The sequence below is a fragment of the Heliconius melpomene genome, chromosome 6 (genome assembly GCF_056956725.1).
Source record: "Heliconius melpomene rosina isolate 202511_hmr_F chromosome 6, ASM5695672v1, whole genome shotgun sequence".
Lineage (NCBI taxonomy): Eukaryota > Metazoa > Arthropoda > Insecta > Lepidoptera > Nymphalidae > Heliconius > Heliconius melpomene.
Window position 1 is genome coordinate 11,529,658 of NC_140394.1, and position 15,663 is coordinate 11,545,320.

Below are 15,663 nucleotides of genomic sequence, written 5' to 3' on the forward strand. Positions count from 1 at the left end.
TAAACCATGAGACATGTGTTCAATAAAATATTTTTAAGAGTCGAAATTTCAAATTTTATAAAAATCGGTGGCGATTTGAAGATTTTTCCATACAACCTTTTAACCCCTTATTTGCACCTTGAGGGGTTGAATTCTAGAAAACCATGAAACATGTGTTCAATTAAATACTTTTAAGAGTCTAAATTTCAAATTTTATAAAAATTGGTGCCGATTAAAAAAAATCGATACAAACTTTCAACCCCTTATTTGCACCCTTAGCGGGAGAATTCTAGAAAACTATGAAACACGTATTCAATTAAATACTTTTAAAAATCTAAATTTCAAATTTTATAAAAATCGGTGCCGATTTAAAAAAAATCCATACAAACTTACAACCCCTATTTCACCCCTTTAGGGTTATAATTTTTTAAAATCCCTTCTTAGTGGATGTCCAGATTACGAAAGTAAACATCTGTCCAAATTTCACGTTTCTACGCACAGCGGTTACGGCTGTGCGTGCGTCTTACCTCAGTCAGTGAGGACAAGTCCTTTTATATATATAGATTAATACAGATAATACCACTGTACTATTCAATCATGATAAGCTTAAAATACTTTTTAGCTTTTTACATAATTATCAAATCATTATAAGGACGTGTTCTTGACGTAACTTTCTTTTCAAGAGGTCAGTCCAGGCGCAAGCAACAGTACACGCGATAGGTTGTAGGTTCGACTCACTTGGTGAAATTAAATATTTAATAATTTCATTTTCTCGCCTTTGTAGCGATACAAAGCTCGGCATGGAGTTCCTCCACTTAACATGTAATGCTTCCAGAATTCGACGGAAAGTGGGGACAGAAAGTATCTTAATGGGAACGGAGTGTCTTAAGACTAGAAACCCAGGTTTGAGGGTGAGTCATGGCGCAGGGACACAAATATGCGACTGTAAACGCGGCAGGCTATGGGTTCGATCCAAAGTATTCTTTTCCTCGTTCTGGTAACGAGACAAAGCTCGGCGTTGAGTTCAGCCGCTTAATACGCAATGCATTCAGACTTCGGCGGAAAGTGGAGAAGGGAAGTGTCCTAATCGGAACGGAGTGCCTCAGTAATAGGTTTTCAGGTTCACTCTGCTCATCCTATTATGGGCGGGATACAGCGTAGCTTTAAAAAAAGAAACAAAAAGAACTAATGAATCGTACATAATTTTCAATGGGACTTAAACTAACACTTTTTGTTTTCTATTAACATTACCATTGATCCAATTCATTCGCACCAATTAAGATAACCTTTTGATTCTAGATATAGTACTTAAATGAAAATATATATTTATTCTGTTGTTTAAGTTTATTTAACAAGCTATGGGTGTTTTAATAAGTATATATTACCTTAACCTTATATTTTTATTAAAATGTTATGTATATCTAATGATGAAAGTGTGTTTATAAATACAAGTGTTTAGGGGTTCGAATCGTTTAGGGATTATATTGTTATATTAGACAAATTAATGTAAACATAACCTCAGTATTTAGATATAAATTACTAATATTACATATGCGATATTTAATGAGGATGGATGTTTGTTCCACTTTCATGGAAAAACTAAACGGATTTAGATGAAACTTTTGCTACATAGCTTAGGTATAAACTAGCATCAGAATAACACGTAGGCTTGTATTTATGTAAAGGTTTTTGTATAATGAGGCCATAACCTACGAATAGGTTTAAGCAACCAAAACCAAAGACTTTTATTTGGAGATTTTTTTAAATATAATAAACAACATAAAAACTGATGATAGTACCTGTATATCAATTTGAATTTTACTTATTTATATTAATTTTATTTTCTATCCCCGCTCTGATACAACATAGTGCGTTGATTCAGTTTCATTACTTGACACGCAATGTCTCAAAAAATTGTGCACACTAGGTTCCCTCTATCTACCGTGATGTAGGAGAAAGATTATGAAACTTAGTATTTACTTTGATTATATGCAATATGACCTAACCTAAAGATCTTTTTAATATCTAGCTTTCAAAACATGGCCAAGGCATCAAAATCAATTTTACAAAGTAACAAGAAACGCCATATGTTTTTGGGTGAAATCGTCGACAAGTGCCACAGTAGGTCTGACTGATACGCCTGAACAGTATTGTGCGTATAATGTAAGTAATAAGTATAACTTGATTGAATCCTGTGTTTATAATTAATATTATAATGCTGAAATGTTTGGTTGGTTGGAGGCGTCAATCTCATTATATACCGGTTCTAATTGACATAATTTTTGTGTTGGAGACTCCATTTAATAAGGAAGACTATTTACTTTTTTCAGCGTAGCAGGGAATCTAGTGATAAGACACTCCGTTCCCATTAAGACACTTCGGTTTCCCAATTTTCGTCGAATTGAAGTTGAGTGGTGGAACTCAGCGACAAAAATTAAAATATTATTCATTGTAATTATTTATACCCCTACTGCCTCCTGCACCACAACGGCTTTATATATGTGATACCTACTTAATTATTAATAACATATTTCAGCTTGAATTAGAGCAAAATAAATGTAGTTTAAAAGCAGATTGTGTCCCACTCTGCTGCATCACCACACCCCATATCCTGCCAAGGGAAGAATTCAAAAAGTTCTGGATAACATGGCACAATGGAAAAATAAGCTTTGGAGAAGGACAAAAAACCATTATTTCATACCAATGTTCTGTTGAACATATAAAGTATGTGTCTTTTTATGTAACCAGTGGAATGCGATGCGTGGAATGGAAGTGCTATTGTGAGATATTATTTGATTTATTAAATTTTAATCACAATTTCTATCAGTCATCTTAAAAAACTAAATGGAAACCGGGCTTTAAGGATTAACGGAGTATTAAGAGAGGATTTCCCGAAAATCTCCGATAAGAACAATTTAAAACTTTCGGTTTATGTTTTATACAATTTACTATTAAAATTATAATTAACTTATCAAATCTATTAACTATTTGAATATAGTCAGTTACACAATGTAAAATTAAAAGAAATATCAACTATTTTAGTGCCGCCACTTATAGAAATTTTACTTGTAAAAGAAATTCAAGGTGGAAAACTCAAATGGGTGGAAATGGAGGAAGATCAGGAAGATGTTCCAGAAGACGCTATAATAGGAGGACATGAGGGAGACTTCCTTTATATCATGAGGACTGATTGTAGTGGCTCTCTTTTACCTGGGAAGTATCTTCCAAGTTTGGGAGTAGGTTTTGTGGCTTTTAGGAGTTATAGCTTAGAATGTATGCCTAGGGTAAGTCAACTAGGTGCGTGCTTTTAACGGTTGGGTTATCCCACTATTAGCCTATAAGTAATTTTGGTATTTTGAGATAAACAGAGACCGGAATGGACTCTTTAGATCGCGAAACACGTAAATTGCTGACGACATGCCGAATGCACCATTTGCGTTCACATATAGGTATTTTTTAGCGCCATTATTTTTGTACATAATTGCGTGTTTAACGGTGGAACTCAACGACGCGTGTTTTTGTCTCTAAACCAGAGCTAGAGAGAAAAAATGAAAATATTAAATATTTCATTTTCTCCAGTGGCAATCGAACCCAAAATCTGTCGCAGTTACAGACTCCTGGCCATCTCACGCAATGTCTTGAAAGTACAGCGGGAAATGGAAAACAATGAATCTTCACTAGGTTCATACTGCCTACCCCGCTTTATGCGGGAGCGTGAAGGTAAAAAATATTTTTTTATTCATTTTAAATTACAAATTTCATAATATTAAGACGTTAATTAAAAATATATATTCCAGGAAATATTATGCGGCTACAATTGCACCTGGGTGGCCGTCAATGGTAACAAGCTACCTCTTGACGCAGTAGAAGGAGGTTACACAGAGGATGGTGAAATACTGTATGTAGGCAGAGTACATCACGAAGGCCATTTAATAATCGGCAAAATTCAACCTTCTACAAAACTTTGCTACTTTGCATATGATAATATGCGACATGAAGCCAGATTTTTTGAAATATTGGTACAGCTATATAAAGAGACTGTAAATGTAGTTAGTGTCGCCGCCCCAGAATATTATAACGAGGAAGAGGAAGAATAATTAATGAAATGTTGTTAAAAATAAATATACTTATATATATATATTATTCGCTTTTATTTTGTTTTATTCGCATGAAATTACCTTCAGTAAAAAACCATATATTCCGTAGATTTAAAAAAAATAAAATCATGATATGTTGCTAGTTCCAAACTAAGCAAAATGAAAATACTATCAGTTCACACGGTTATTGTTCATAACTTTCTAAAATTTATATTTATAACACCAAGACGCTACAGCGTGTCCAGGCAAATAAAAAGCTGGTGGTGGATACAGGCAATGTACAAAACAATGGGAGATCTATGGGTGCCCCGTTCTATATTCACTCGGAATAAAATTAAAAATATAAATTTGATTTTGCTTTTTTACCACCACGCATCAAAACAAATATTAGCCAAATAGTCCAGTCCGAAATTGAAGTACACTAACTAGCAAATACATATAATAAAGCTTGTAGATACAACATTTTCAAGTGAATAGTGTCCCAAATTAGTGACCGACCGGTAATTCGGTTTTGGTTTCCACACTTCTTTTTCTTCAGACACTACTTAAAACTAAATTTTGTATGGCTTAAGTATATCTCGAAAATGGTCAAATTATGGACCTTGCATATATGGTAAAAATAATTCGTAATGACCACCTCTATCGACTGTTTCGGTTATTATACTGTATATTAAAAAAAATCGGTTTAGGTTGAACCTGGAACCAAAACCGAGGGTTCGCGGTTTCGGTTGAAAACTTTGTTTCGGCCGGACACTATGCCAAATAGATCTCCTATTATTTTATTGGTGAATTTGAGAACGACGCATTACTTAAAATTTTACTTGGCTCTCATTTCACATTTATGTTTTTGATTGTAAATATGAAAAGAGTAACTAGTCTGATTGGTTAGCTCAATTTAGTATTCTAATACTCAAACTTTATCAAGCCTGTAAAGATTTTAAAACGGATGAAAAATTCAGAATTGTTCCCTTATATGTAAAAAATGTATTATTTTCTTGTATAATCTATAAATATATGAAGGGCTTTATAGCCATAGATCTAGAATAAGATAAACGATAAAATGAAAACATTTTTGACATATAATTCTGACATGTGCAAAATTGACAGAATTGAACAAACAAAAAAGCGAAGCCAAAAAATTGAATGAAAAGTTCGTTATAATTGTTATTTCATTGTTATTTATTGTTTTAAATAAACATTTGTATACAAAATGTCGTTTGATTTAAACGCAATAAGTTCAGCGCTTAATGAACCGAATAGAACACTGAGCGGTGTGGATTTTTCCGGAAAATCTTTAAAATTGGATACTGAGCAGGATGGTATAAATTATATTCTATTTTCATATATATATATATATAATTTGTTGATTATATAATATTTTATATTACACACATAAATAGTTATGAACTTTTTTTCTCATAGTAACAGTTAGTATGTAATTTGTAGTCATAATGGTCTTTACAATACATAACCTCTTCGCGCTTTTTGTATTATTTAAAGATATTCCTCCTTGATTTCTTTACCTTTTATCTCATGGCTCCATGAATAAGGTGCAATAATTTTAAGAAATTTAGACTGAATACTTAAATTCTTTAGGCAAAGTATAAGCTAAACAGTTATTGTTATATATATATAGTGACATTTTTCCATTAAAAATAATTTATATTGTTATCTATCATACTTGAGGCCAGTTGTGGCACAGGAGAACAAGCGCTGTGACGATAAATGCAACAGGTAGTGGGTTCAATCCACTTGAGAAAATGGAATATTTAACATTTTCATTTTCTTGCTTTGGTAACAATGCAAAGTTTGTTGTTAAGTTCCATCTCTCAACATGTATGCCTCCAGAATTCGGCTGAAAGTGGGGAATGCAATTTAATGGAATGAAATATCTTGGCTTGTGTCTTGATATGAAAAAATGTATCACACTTTGAATGTATGATATATGAATATGTAAAGCCCCACCATTCAACACACAAAGTGAACATGGACAACCAAATATAATATTCAATATTCCTTGTCCCTATATGTAAATTGAAAAAGCTTACTAATATTTAAAATTTCAGCTCAACCTATTGTAGATGCAATCAACACTTGTCCGAACCTCCAATATCTAACTCTCACTGGCAACACATTAGGCGTAGCTGCGGCACATGCTATTGCTAAAGCCCTGTCCAAACACCCAGAACTTAAAACTGTAAGATTCTCTGATATGTTCACTGGAAGATTGAATACTGAGATACCATCAGCTTTGGTAAGTTATTCAGAGGCCATGGGGGCAGTGGTTATGGGTTTGATTTCTTGATCTGGTTTACAATACTTGTAAAATAAAGGGAAAAACAGTAATGATATAACTATTTTAGTACCTTTTTAACTTTACAACACTAAACTCACCAGATGATAATACTAAACATACCAACAACCATTGCATTTACAGTTGTTGTGGATTCAATTTAATGCACACACTAATGCAGGATACAGCATGAAGCTACATATAACTAAATATACCCTAATATTTCTTTTTTTTAGAGTGCACTTGGTGATGGTATGATAGAAGCCGGAGCCCGTCTTTCCATAATAGATTTGAGTGATAATGCCTTAGGCAAAATAGGAGTGGAGGGACTTACAAAGCTGTTACAAAGTGATGTTTGTTCAGAATTGGAGGTTAGTTTTTTTATATTTTGAATTTTCATAAATAATAATACAATTAATTAATACAATTATACACAGTAGGGTCAATGGGCCATGGCTGTTTTGAACATAAGTTTTCTTAATTTTTGCATACACTTGGGATAGTAAATAATTCCAAGTCAGGATTTTTTTTTAAATCAATCTGGGCACCTATTTTAGTTAGGCAACAACTCATTGACTGCTGTGTTTAACCTGTGGCTTTGTTTTGTGATTATATGGAAGAAACTAAGTTGTGTATGACACAACACATTTTAAGTGTGGGATATAACTGATGAGACCATAGCGTTTGGCGCTCTGTTCTCACTGACTACCCCGCAAGGGATAAAGCGTGAAGCTATGTATATAACTCTGATCACAGGTATAGTGGGTTACATAAAAACAATTAACCTGATATTCAGGCCAATCGTGGTGCAGAGGCACCAACATGTGACAGTAAATAAAATATTTAATATTTTTATTTCTTCACTCTGGCGCAGAATTGAGTTCCGCTGCTCAACACGCAATGCGTCCACAATTCAAAGAAAAATGAGGAAGCGAAGTGTCTTAGTGGGAACATAGTAATTAACACTGGATTCCCAGGTTCCCTCTGCCTACCCTGTTATGTGCGAGATACTGGCGCAATGGCACCAGCGTGTGACTAAACGGGACGGTTGTATTTGATTCTTACTTGGAGAAATAAATTATTTACTAGTTTCATTGCCTCGCTCTGACAAAACTCGGCGTTAGTTAATCCATTTAACACGCAATGACTCAGCTGAAAGTGGGGGATAAAGTGTTTCAACACAAGGTTCCCTGGTTCCTTCTGCTATTGGCGGGATACGGCGGAGAATGAAGCGAAAAAAATTAAAATACTATTTTTCGTATTTTACAGGAATTATACTTAAATAACAATGGTTTAGGTATAACCGGGGGTAGATTACTTGCTAAATCACTTTCAGCAAATCCCAGAAAACTGAAGATCTTCGTAGCAGGGCGTAATAGATTGGAAAATGACGGGACTATAGCACTTGCTGCTGTGTTTCAGGTTTGAATACGGTAGTTTTTATATATTTATTTTATTGTAGTAATTTTTTTTGTTTGTAAATTTAAAGTATAATCTATTACTACTTAATAATCTAATAGTGTATGTTATCTGTAAATAAATAAATAAGTGGCCATAGAGGTCAGTAAGTTAGTACAAGCATAACTATTGCATTTATAATTATAATTTTTTTAATTTAAAAGGTTTTTAATATCATTTTTTGTGTCATATTCACAATTTTTTCACGAATTTTTTCACTTTATTTTCCAGTCAATGGGTACACTAGAGGAACTCGCGATGCCCCAAAATGGGATATACCACGTGGGTGTGTCATCTCTTTCTGAAGCCTTTAAGCACAATCCTCGGCTGAGTCGGTTAAATTTAAACGACAATACTGTTGGACCTCGTGGTGCTGTTGCCATAGCTGCGGCTTTACCTAAGTAAGTGTGTTTTACGTGTTTTCACCTAATTATATTCAATTTATTAAGATATAACAAAGCTTATCCTCTGCATTTTTTGTTGCAGATTAAAAAATTTGAAAGCTGTCAATTTTGGTGATTGTCTCCTTAAGAGTTCAGGAGCAAAGGCTTTGGCGAAAGGATTCAAAGAAAATTCTGTGTTATTAGAGGTAAATATTTTTCTTCAGCCTCACACTGTATCCCGCTTCTATCAGGATAGGCAGAGGGAACCGAGTCTTAAGATATACTCCTCTATTCAAACGAATAAAAAACATTGTATATTGAGTGGCGGAACTCGACGCCTCGATTTGACTTGTTACCGAAGCGAGGAATGGAAAATATTAAATATTTCATGTACCCTCATGGGAATCGAACTCACAATCTTATACAGATACGTTAACGTTGTGCCACTGCGCAACGATTTATTTTATGTATGTTATTTTCCTATTAATTCATTTATTTGTTACTTTTCAGTCACTAGACTTAAGTCACAATGAAATAGGTAGAGACGCGTGTATGGAGGTAGTGGACGCGATCACTTCACTACCGGACAGCGCGGACAGACTCACACGAGTTGTGTTAGCGGGTAAGATACACACTCACACACAGAAATATAGTTAAGCGCGACGTTGAGTTTCGCCATTCAACACGCAATGTCTTATGAATTCGGCGGAAATTGGAGAACGGTGTGTCTCGGTTTGCAAGTTCCCTCTGTCATGCAATGTGCGTAATAGAGCACTAGGTGTAGCTAAAAATAAAACATAAATGAAAAAACAAAAAAGTATAGAACCTTTTATAAATTTTAATGTAAAACTTATAAGAATTTGAATGTAGCGGGATTTGAACCCACCCTTCAGCTCTTGTGTTGTGCACTTTTTAATTTTTTCTCTCCAGGTAATAGTTTAGGCGGTTCGACAAACAAACAAACAATGAAAAATAAATTGGGCGCCGCCGCGGAGCTTAGCGACGGGGAGGGGAGCGAAGATGAATGTGAGTTGTAATTTATTTTTTAGCTTCAGCTTGTTAAAACACTTCACTCCCAACTGTCTGCCGAACTCTAGTCTAGAGAATGGCGGAAGTGTGCAGATGCACAAGCATCCTACTTTTATAAGTTCGATGCCCGCTCGAGGAAATGAAATGCTTATTTTTTCATTTCTTAACGAGGAATGGCGCGGCGTTAAGTTCCTCTAATCAACAGGTAATGACTCCAGAATTCGGGAGAAAGTGGAGAACAAAAATGACAACACCAAAAATCTTTTGACACTAAGTTCACTCTGCCTATGATACCCTGCTCCCCTGCTATGTGCAAGATACAGCGTGCATCTAAAAAAATAGATAAAACAATAACGGAATGATTTAACATTCCGTTTTTTTCTAAGTTATTTATATACCTTGCTAAAACATAAAGTCGGCGTTTATACATTTCAAAATGTATATTTTAGTTGTATTGTTTTTGATATCTTAAGACTTATCCGGATCAGAAGATGATTCAAATGAGGATGAATCAGAAGATAGCGCTACAGAAGATGCGCAACATCAAGACACGTCTGCGGATGTCAGCAATGAAATTGGTCTTGATAGGAGTGGTAAGTTAATTTTTTGAATTTTTTAAAGTGTTATTTGAAAATAAAATAACACATTAAGAAAACGTAACGGGATTTGAAGCCGAGCCACTTGGAAATAGTTTAACACTTTGACCTGAATCAAAAATAAATAATGTTCAACTTCGGGATAACCACTCCTTTCTGGAGTGCATAAATTATATTAATAGATATGACTTATTGACTGATGAATTGACAGGTATTTGAAGTTATTTTATTTTTTTTATTATTTAATTTTTAGATATAATAGAGGAAGTGCAAACTGATGTCGGTAAATTTCTTCTGGAGCCTACTTTGGAGAATTTGGCGAAGCTAGGGACCAATGTGTCTGATGTCATAGATGCTCATTTTCAGGTAAGACCGTTGGTTTTTGTTTGTACATACACTTTAGACGCCATTGTGACGTAGTGACACAGAGTCTGACTGTAAACAAGAAAGATGTAGGTTCGAACCCACTCCCGCTGACCGAAGGAATGTTTATATTTATTTTCATATCCGCGTTCTGGTAGACAAATTGCACTCCGCCAGTCTACACGTAATGTCTTGCCCTCTACCCTCCTATTTTCCGTAAATATATTTAACAAGGAAACCTCTATTTTTTTTAATTCTGAATATTATTTTTTCTTATCCTTCCAGTCAATCCACGATCCAGAGAGTCTGATCACTGCGTACGTAGAGGCACTATGTTGTGTATCAGGTCTCTCAACGGAGTCGCTAACAGCGGAGCAAAGTTCTCGAACATTATGGAGGAGAGTGATGGACAAAACAATATTGCAATGGCCGTTAGCCAATGCTTTGTTGAATGCTTTGCAATTGATTAAGGTATTTCTGGGTCTCTTTTGTTTTTTTTTTCTCTTTTTTCTTAAAACATAGCATTGAGTTCGGTTACTCAACATGCATTGTCGTCATTGTCACGGGATACCGTGTGTAAAGAAATAATTGTCTATCTCAATTCATTACAATATGATTGTTAAATAATTGTTTCAATATTATAGATTATATTTCATCTTTACATATATTAAATATTCCCCTAAGTGGGAATCGAATCATACACAACCGACGTTTATAGTGACTGTAAACCCTTGAGCCACCAGACCACGATGGCCTCAATAAAAATATTTTTCATCCAACCTATATAGCCTTCTTTCTATAACTTAGCTCTTTTTTTCTTAACAGTCAGAAAACAAAGAATATAAAATAAGATGGCGTCTCTCATCATGTTTCTTGTCACTTGCAAAAGTAATAGATGAGCCCTATTTCCCGCCATCTTTACGGGAAACACTGAAATTCTTTATTTCAAGCAAGATGGCTTCTCTGTCGCCGGAAATCAAGGCTGTGATTGAAAAACATCCTAATTTGTATACTTAATGTGTTTAATTATAAAGGATAATCAATTAACTTGTTTTATTTTCTCTCTAAATCTAACTCAACTATAAGAATGAATAAAATTTTGCTATTTCATTCTTTCGAATTTCTTAAATGACTTTTTTTACAGTTTCACGCTGTATCCCCCCCACAGTGGGGTAGGCAGGGGGAACCTAGTGTTAAGACACATTTCACACACATCTTCCAATGTTCCACATTTTCCAATGAATTCTCAAGTCATTGCGTGTTGAGTGGCGAATCTCAACGCCGTGTTTTGCCTCGACAAAATGAAAATATGGTTTCATTTGACTAAACTGTTTTTTTTAAATGTACTAAGTAATTGTATTTTTGTTTGTTTTTTTAAACTATGGTTATATATAATTATTCCCCTGAATGTGTATCAAATCAATTATATTATAAATCTATAATTTTATACCTAAATTTAATCAAAATGTAAAAAGCATTGTTAACATATAATAATTTGAATACTCTATTATGTCCGTTTGTCTGTCTATCCACGTTACAAAAATCAATAACTTGACATTATATTTTTGTTTTATTTTATGAGACAAATCTTTAATGAAACAAAATATATAAACACACAGTGCAGTATCGAATAATCAACTATATTCCTCTGCCAAAGTTATTACTTGACGTATTAATAAAGCTAAAAATTATTATTTAACACTGGCAATTTTTATAAACATAAGGCTGCTAATTTGAAAAGGTACTTATATCATGACGTTTGACCTAATCAACTATTGATTTTCGTTATACATGCCGCCATGTTAAATTATAAAGCTACTCTTTAATTTATCCGCATTACCACATATGATTTGTTTGACAAATATAAAGTGACAAAGGAGAAAAAAAATCTACTTCGGAGGTATTTTAGTTTATTTTACATAAAAACTCTATTAAAAAAATATAAAAAAGAAACTTTTACCTACAATTGTACATGTATTACAAGTTTCAACTCAACTTCTTATTGTTTTCCACTAAGCCTTTGTTTCTTAAAGTTTGTTATTACAAAAAAAATAAAATTCAATGTGAAAATCTTGTTTTGTATGTAACGAAGTAGATGAAAATGGCGTTTTCGTTGCGGAAAATGCTCTCGAATATCAATTATTTTAAGAAATCCGAAGACAGCTCGGAAAATAGCATATCAGAAGCTACTGTTAAGAAACGCAGGCATACATACGTGGGAGAAGAGCCTATTATAATAAACTTTGAGTCTACAGAACCTGATTCTACATCAAGACAATGTACCAGTTTAAAACTTCCTGAATCTGTTAAGAATTTTGCTGCAAAAAAAGGTTCTTTATCTGATACTGACATCCTAACTTTAAGTGTAGAAGCTCCAGTAAGAGAAAAGCGTCGAAAATGTAAGAAACTCAAGCTAGATATACGAAAGGCAAGTCAATCTATGAATCAGCTAAGTGAGGACAGCCTCAGCAATGTGGAAAATACACCGAAACATGTTCTATTACAATGCAAGAGCTCAGATGTTTTCAGTGAAAGATTTAAAGGTTTCGATTTTAATAAATCATTTGATTTGTTTGATGCTATGTCTGATGAAGCATCTTCACCATTTGAAGATGATTTGAGTATAGATTCTGTTTCTGATCAATCAGATTCTGAGGTTTCATTAGCATCACATAAAAATATTAAAATGTGTCGTAAAGTTACTGAAACAGAAAATGAATTAAGTGATGAAAACCAGTTGGTATTGTCTGCCAGCCTGGAGTCTTTCGCTGATGTAGAGTTAGATAAGAATGAAGAGGAAAGAATGAGGTTGTTACTTAATTATCAAATGAAATTGGAAAAAATGGATTGTTTTTTGAAGAAATTGCTAAATGAATTTCAATTTCATATTGAAGTTTCAAAGGTTTTCCGTTCAAAAGCAATTGTAACAGCATTACCTGGTACTGATATATCAAATTTACCACAAAGCCTTGGAAAAATTAAATATGTTAACACTTTAGATTTAGAACAACGAAGTTCAACTCCGAGCGCTTGGAACATAATCATGGAGAAAGATGACATACAAACAAAATTGAAATTGAGAAAGCAACTTCTTTCAATGAAACATCATATTGATAACTTTGTCAAAACATACTTTCAAAGTTACAGCGAAACAAAAACAAGAAGTATAACTTTCCAAAAAGCTACAAAGCGTTCAAATATCAGCTATAAGAAGAAAATAAAACATTTTGATTTCCCTGATTTAAGAGATGCCATGTTGAACTTGTTTTCTATAGATAAAAAAGAAACTGTCACTTTCTATGATGAAATTGATAAATGTATGTGCAAATGTCACAATCCAGGCTCTCCATCATCACAAAGCGACTCGGGAATGACCTCCAAAACTGAAGGTTCCTTGTCTGTCACATCCTCAATAGGAAATTTTAGCTTGGATTCCTCAACTTTAACAGCTTATTCAGAATCTCTTGAACAAATTGTAAGCTACAATAGTTTTGAAGATTCTCACCTTTATAATACATTATTACAAAAAGCAGCAATAGAAAGAATAACATTCTATGTCCAAGTTCATAGCATTCAGTTAAAATGTGAAGATGAAGCTAAAAATACAATTATATTTCATTGCCCATCGTGCCAAGATACTGAAAATGAGGAAAATGATCTATTAAGACATATTTTAAGCCAAACACATTGTGAAAAAATACATTTTCTATACAAAACTGCTTATATAAAAAAATGTGTTAGCAGTGGCAAAGAAATTCAACCTAGTACAGTGTTAAACCCCATGACAATGTACAGGGATGATAATAAAATAGTTTGCTTCGGAGATGCCATATATGCATGTTCTTTATGCTTTGAGAATTTAATCATTGGGGAATCGGTTCTTATGGCACATTGTGCAGAACCAGACCATGTAGAAAGGAGGGAGAAACTGGCTGATATAATTGGTTAGTTTATCTTTTATTATCTGTAAAACAATAAAAGTAAATACAATTTTATTAGTAAAAAAAAGTAAATACAATTTTTTTAGTAAAAAAAAAATTGTATGTACTTTGTCCCAATTGACTTTTCATATTAATTTACTAATATTTCTATGTTTTCTTTTGTGTTTTTCACTAAAATTGATGTATATTTTTTGCTTTTTTTATTATAATTTTATTTCTCTTATACTGTATTTTATTGCATGTTTGCAACAAAATAACATAATTATTTAGTGATTTATGTAAATTTAAACTAATTTTCATAATGGAAGCTTTTGACTCTTATCTTTTCTTATCTGTCATTAATTGTCTATTGACGTTGAAAAAGATGTATTTCCATTTTTTTTCCAAACTACAATCATTTTTATTTTCTTTTATTTTTAAAGCTTTAACAGATTTTTAGTACTTTAATTTTTAATTTCAAGCGATTTTTTTTTTCAATTTTAACAAATTCAAGGTGCTCAAACTTTCTCTACTGTTATACAAAAGTGTTCATTTTTTAAAAACATTTTTTTGTACTCAAGAACCTTAGTTATTCTTAACTTTAACATTTACTAATTTTAGGCATACCATGAAGTAATATCTTATCCAAATATTATATAGAATAAAAAAAAATACTGCTATTACATTTAACAAAACTGTTTTTTTTTAACTTTTACAGTCATTTGATAAGAATATGTATTATTCATTATTTTTTTGTTTTATTACATACTTAAGTTTTTTTTATTATGTTGTATAATTTTTAGGACCAGTTAAAATCCTTAAACTAAATTTAAAATGCGACAAGATGTTACTTCAGCTATTACAGTTAAGATTTTATAATCTATGTATCATTAATATACTTAAAAATAATTTACGCTAAACCATTAATATTTAGTATAAACAGTGCAATTAAACAATTTTATATGCAATATAACTAACTAAAATTAAGCCTTACAACAAATCTCACCGTCTAAAAATATATACTTCATGATAAATAAAAAAAAATAGTTCCTAATATTATAACTGGTGTTTGAAAAATGGCGAAAGTAAAGCGAATTTCAGAATTGACAGGGTTTTTTATGATAATGCAACAATTTTTGAATATTTTTGTAATTGTTTAGACTTAATAATCTTTAAACTAAGCCTAAGAAATGTAGTTGTAGATTAAAAATAATCTTTTATACACTTTTTATCGTAACTTTTACATTTTTCTGTATAATCTATAGGTATAAGTCACGATTTAAAAAACAAATCTGATCTCAATCACTTAAATAGTTGATAAAAGTCCCCCCAAAAAGACTGATTTTGATAAAATTTTGATGATTTTTTCGATGAGAATGTGTTCACAGGGCAAAAAGTCATTTCAATTCAAAAAGCCGCCTATTTTAATATATTTTTTAAAGTAAATAAACGTTTACTTTATGAATAAATGTAAGTAGAATAAGAATTTTATTTCTAAACTTATATAATCTGTATTAGTACTTTTATATTGAATCTGTGCAGATA

General features: G+C 32.5%; 3 protein-coding genes across 4 annotated transcripts; all 3 read left to right on the forward strand.

The window, feature by feature from the left end:
- The first annotated feature begins 959 nt into the window (after nt 1–959).
- On the forward strand, nt 960–4,117 carry LOC146538501 (uncharacterized). 2 transcript variants are annotated; one of them, XM_085187149.1, is made up of 5 exons: nt 960–1,353; nt 2,009–2,142; nt 2,516–2,759; nt 3,022–3,263; nt 3,777–4,117. In XM_085187149.1, exons 1-5 carry the CDS (start codon nt 1,338–1,340, stop codon nt 4,074–4,076), a joined length of 936 nt encoding a protein of 311 aa, XP_085043275.1. In that variant the 5' UTR covers nt 960–1,337; the 3' UTR covers nt 4,077–4,117. The 2 variants fall into 2 exon arrangements, with proteins under 2 accessions (XP_085043275.1, XP_085043274.1); XM_085187148.1 differs by lacking the exon at nt 960–1,353 and adding an exon at nt 1,378–1,617.
- A 1,028-nt stretch (nt 4,118–5,145) lies between these two features.
- LOC146538502 (ran GTPase-activating protein 1-like) lies at nt 5,146–11,241 on the forward strand. Its single transcript, XM_085187150.1, has 12 exons — nt 5,146–5,395; nt 6,143–6,330; nt 6,606–6,740; nt 7,639–7,791; nt 8,059–8,228; nt 8,314–8,416; nt 8,721–8,832; nt 9,141–9,236; nt 9,713–9,832; nt 10,089–10,201; nt 10,484–10,669; nt 11,024–11,241. Exons 1-12 carry the CDS (start codon nt 5,287–5,289, stop codon nt 11,213–11,215), a joined length of 1,677 nt encoding a protein of 558 aa, XP_085043276.1. The 5' UTR covers nt 5,146–5,286; the 3' UTR covers nt 11,216–11,241.
- Nucleotides 11,242–12,033: 792 nt separating this feature from the next.
- LOC146538503 (uncharacterized) lies at nt 12,034–15,645 on the forward strand. The gene has a single exon (XM_085186692.1). The coding sequence runs from the start codon at nt 12,294–12,296 to the stop codon at nt 14,145–14,147; it is 1,854 nt and encodes a 617-aa protein (XP_085042818.1). The 5' UTR covers nt 12,034–12,293; the 3' UTR covers nt 14,148–15,645.
- Nucleotides 15,646–15,663: the final 18 nt, after the last annotated feature.

What these genes read in the sequence shown, in the direction of transcription:
- LOC146538503 (XM_085186692.1), top strand. Translation starts at nt 12,294, where the DNA reads ATGAAAATGGCGTTTTCGTTGCGGAAAATGCTCTCGAATATCAATTAT.
- LOC146538501 (XM_085187148.1), top strand. Translation starts at nt 1,593, where the DNA reads ATGAAACTTTTGCTACATAGCTTAG. An exon ending in CGTGGAATGGAAGTGCTATT is followed by an intron (nt 2,760 to 3,021) that starts GTGAGATATTAT and finishes CAACTATTTTAG; the next exon opens with TGCCGCCACTTATAGAAATT. An exon ending in GCTTAGAATGTATGCCTAGG is followed by an intron (nt 3,264 to 3,776) that starts GTAAGTCAACTA and finishes TATATATTCCAG; the next exon opens with GAAATATTATGCGGCTACAA.
- LOC146538502 (XM_085187150.1), top strand. Translation starts at nt 5,287, where the DNA reads ATGTCGTTTGATTTAAACGCAATAAGTTCAGCGCTTAATGAACCGAAT. An exon ending in CTGAGATACCATCAGCTTTG is followed by an intron (nt 6,331 to 6,605) that starts GTAAGTTATTCA and finishes TCTTTTTTTTAG; the next exon opens with AGTGCACTTGGTGATGGTAT. An exon ending in ATAGCTGCGGCTTTACCTAA is followed by an intron (nt 8,229 to 8,313) that starts GTAAGTGTGTTT and finishes TTTTTGTTGCAG; the next exon opens with ATTAAAAAATTTGAAAGCTG.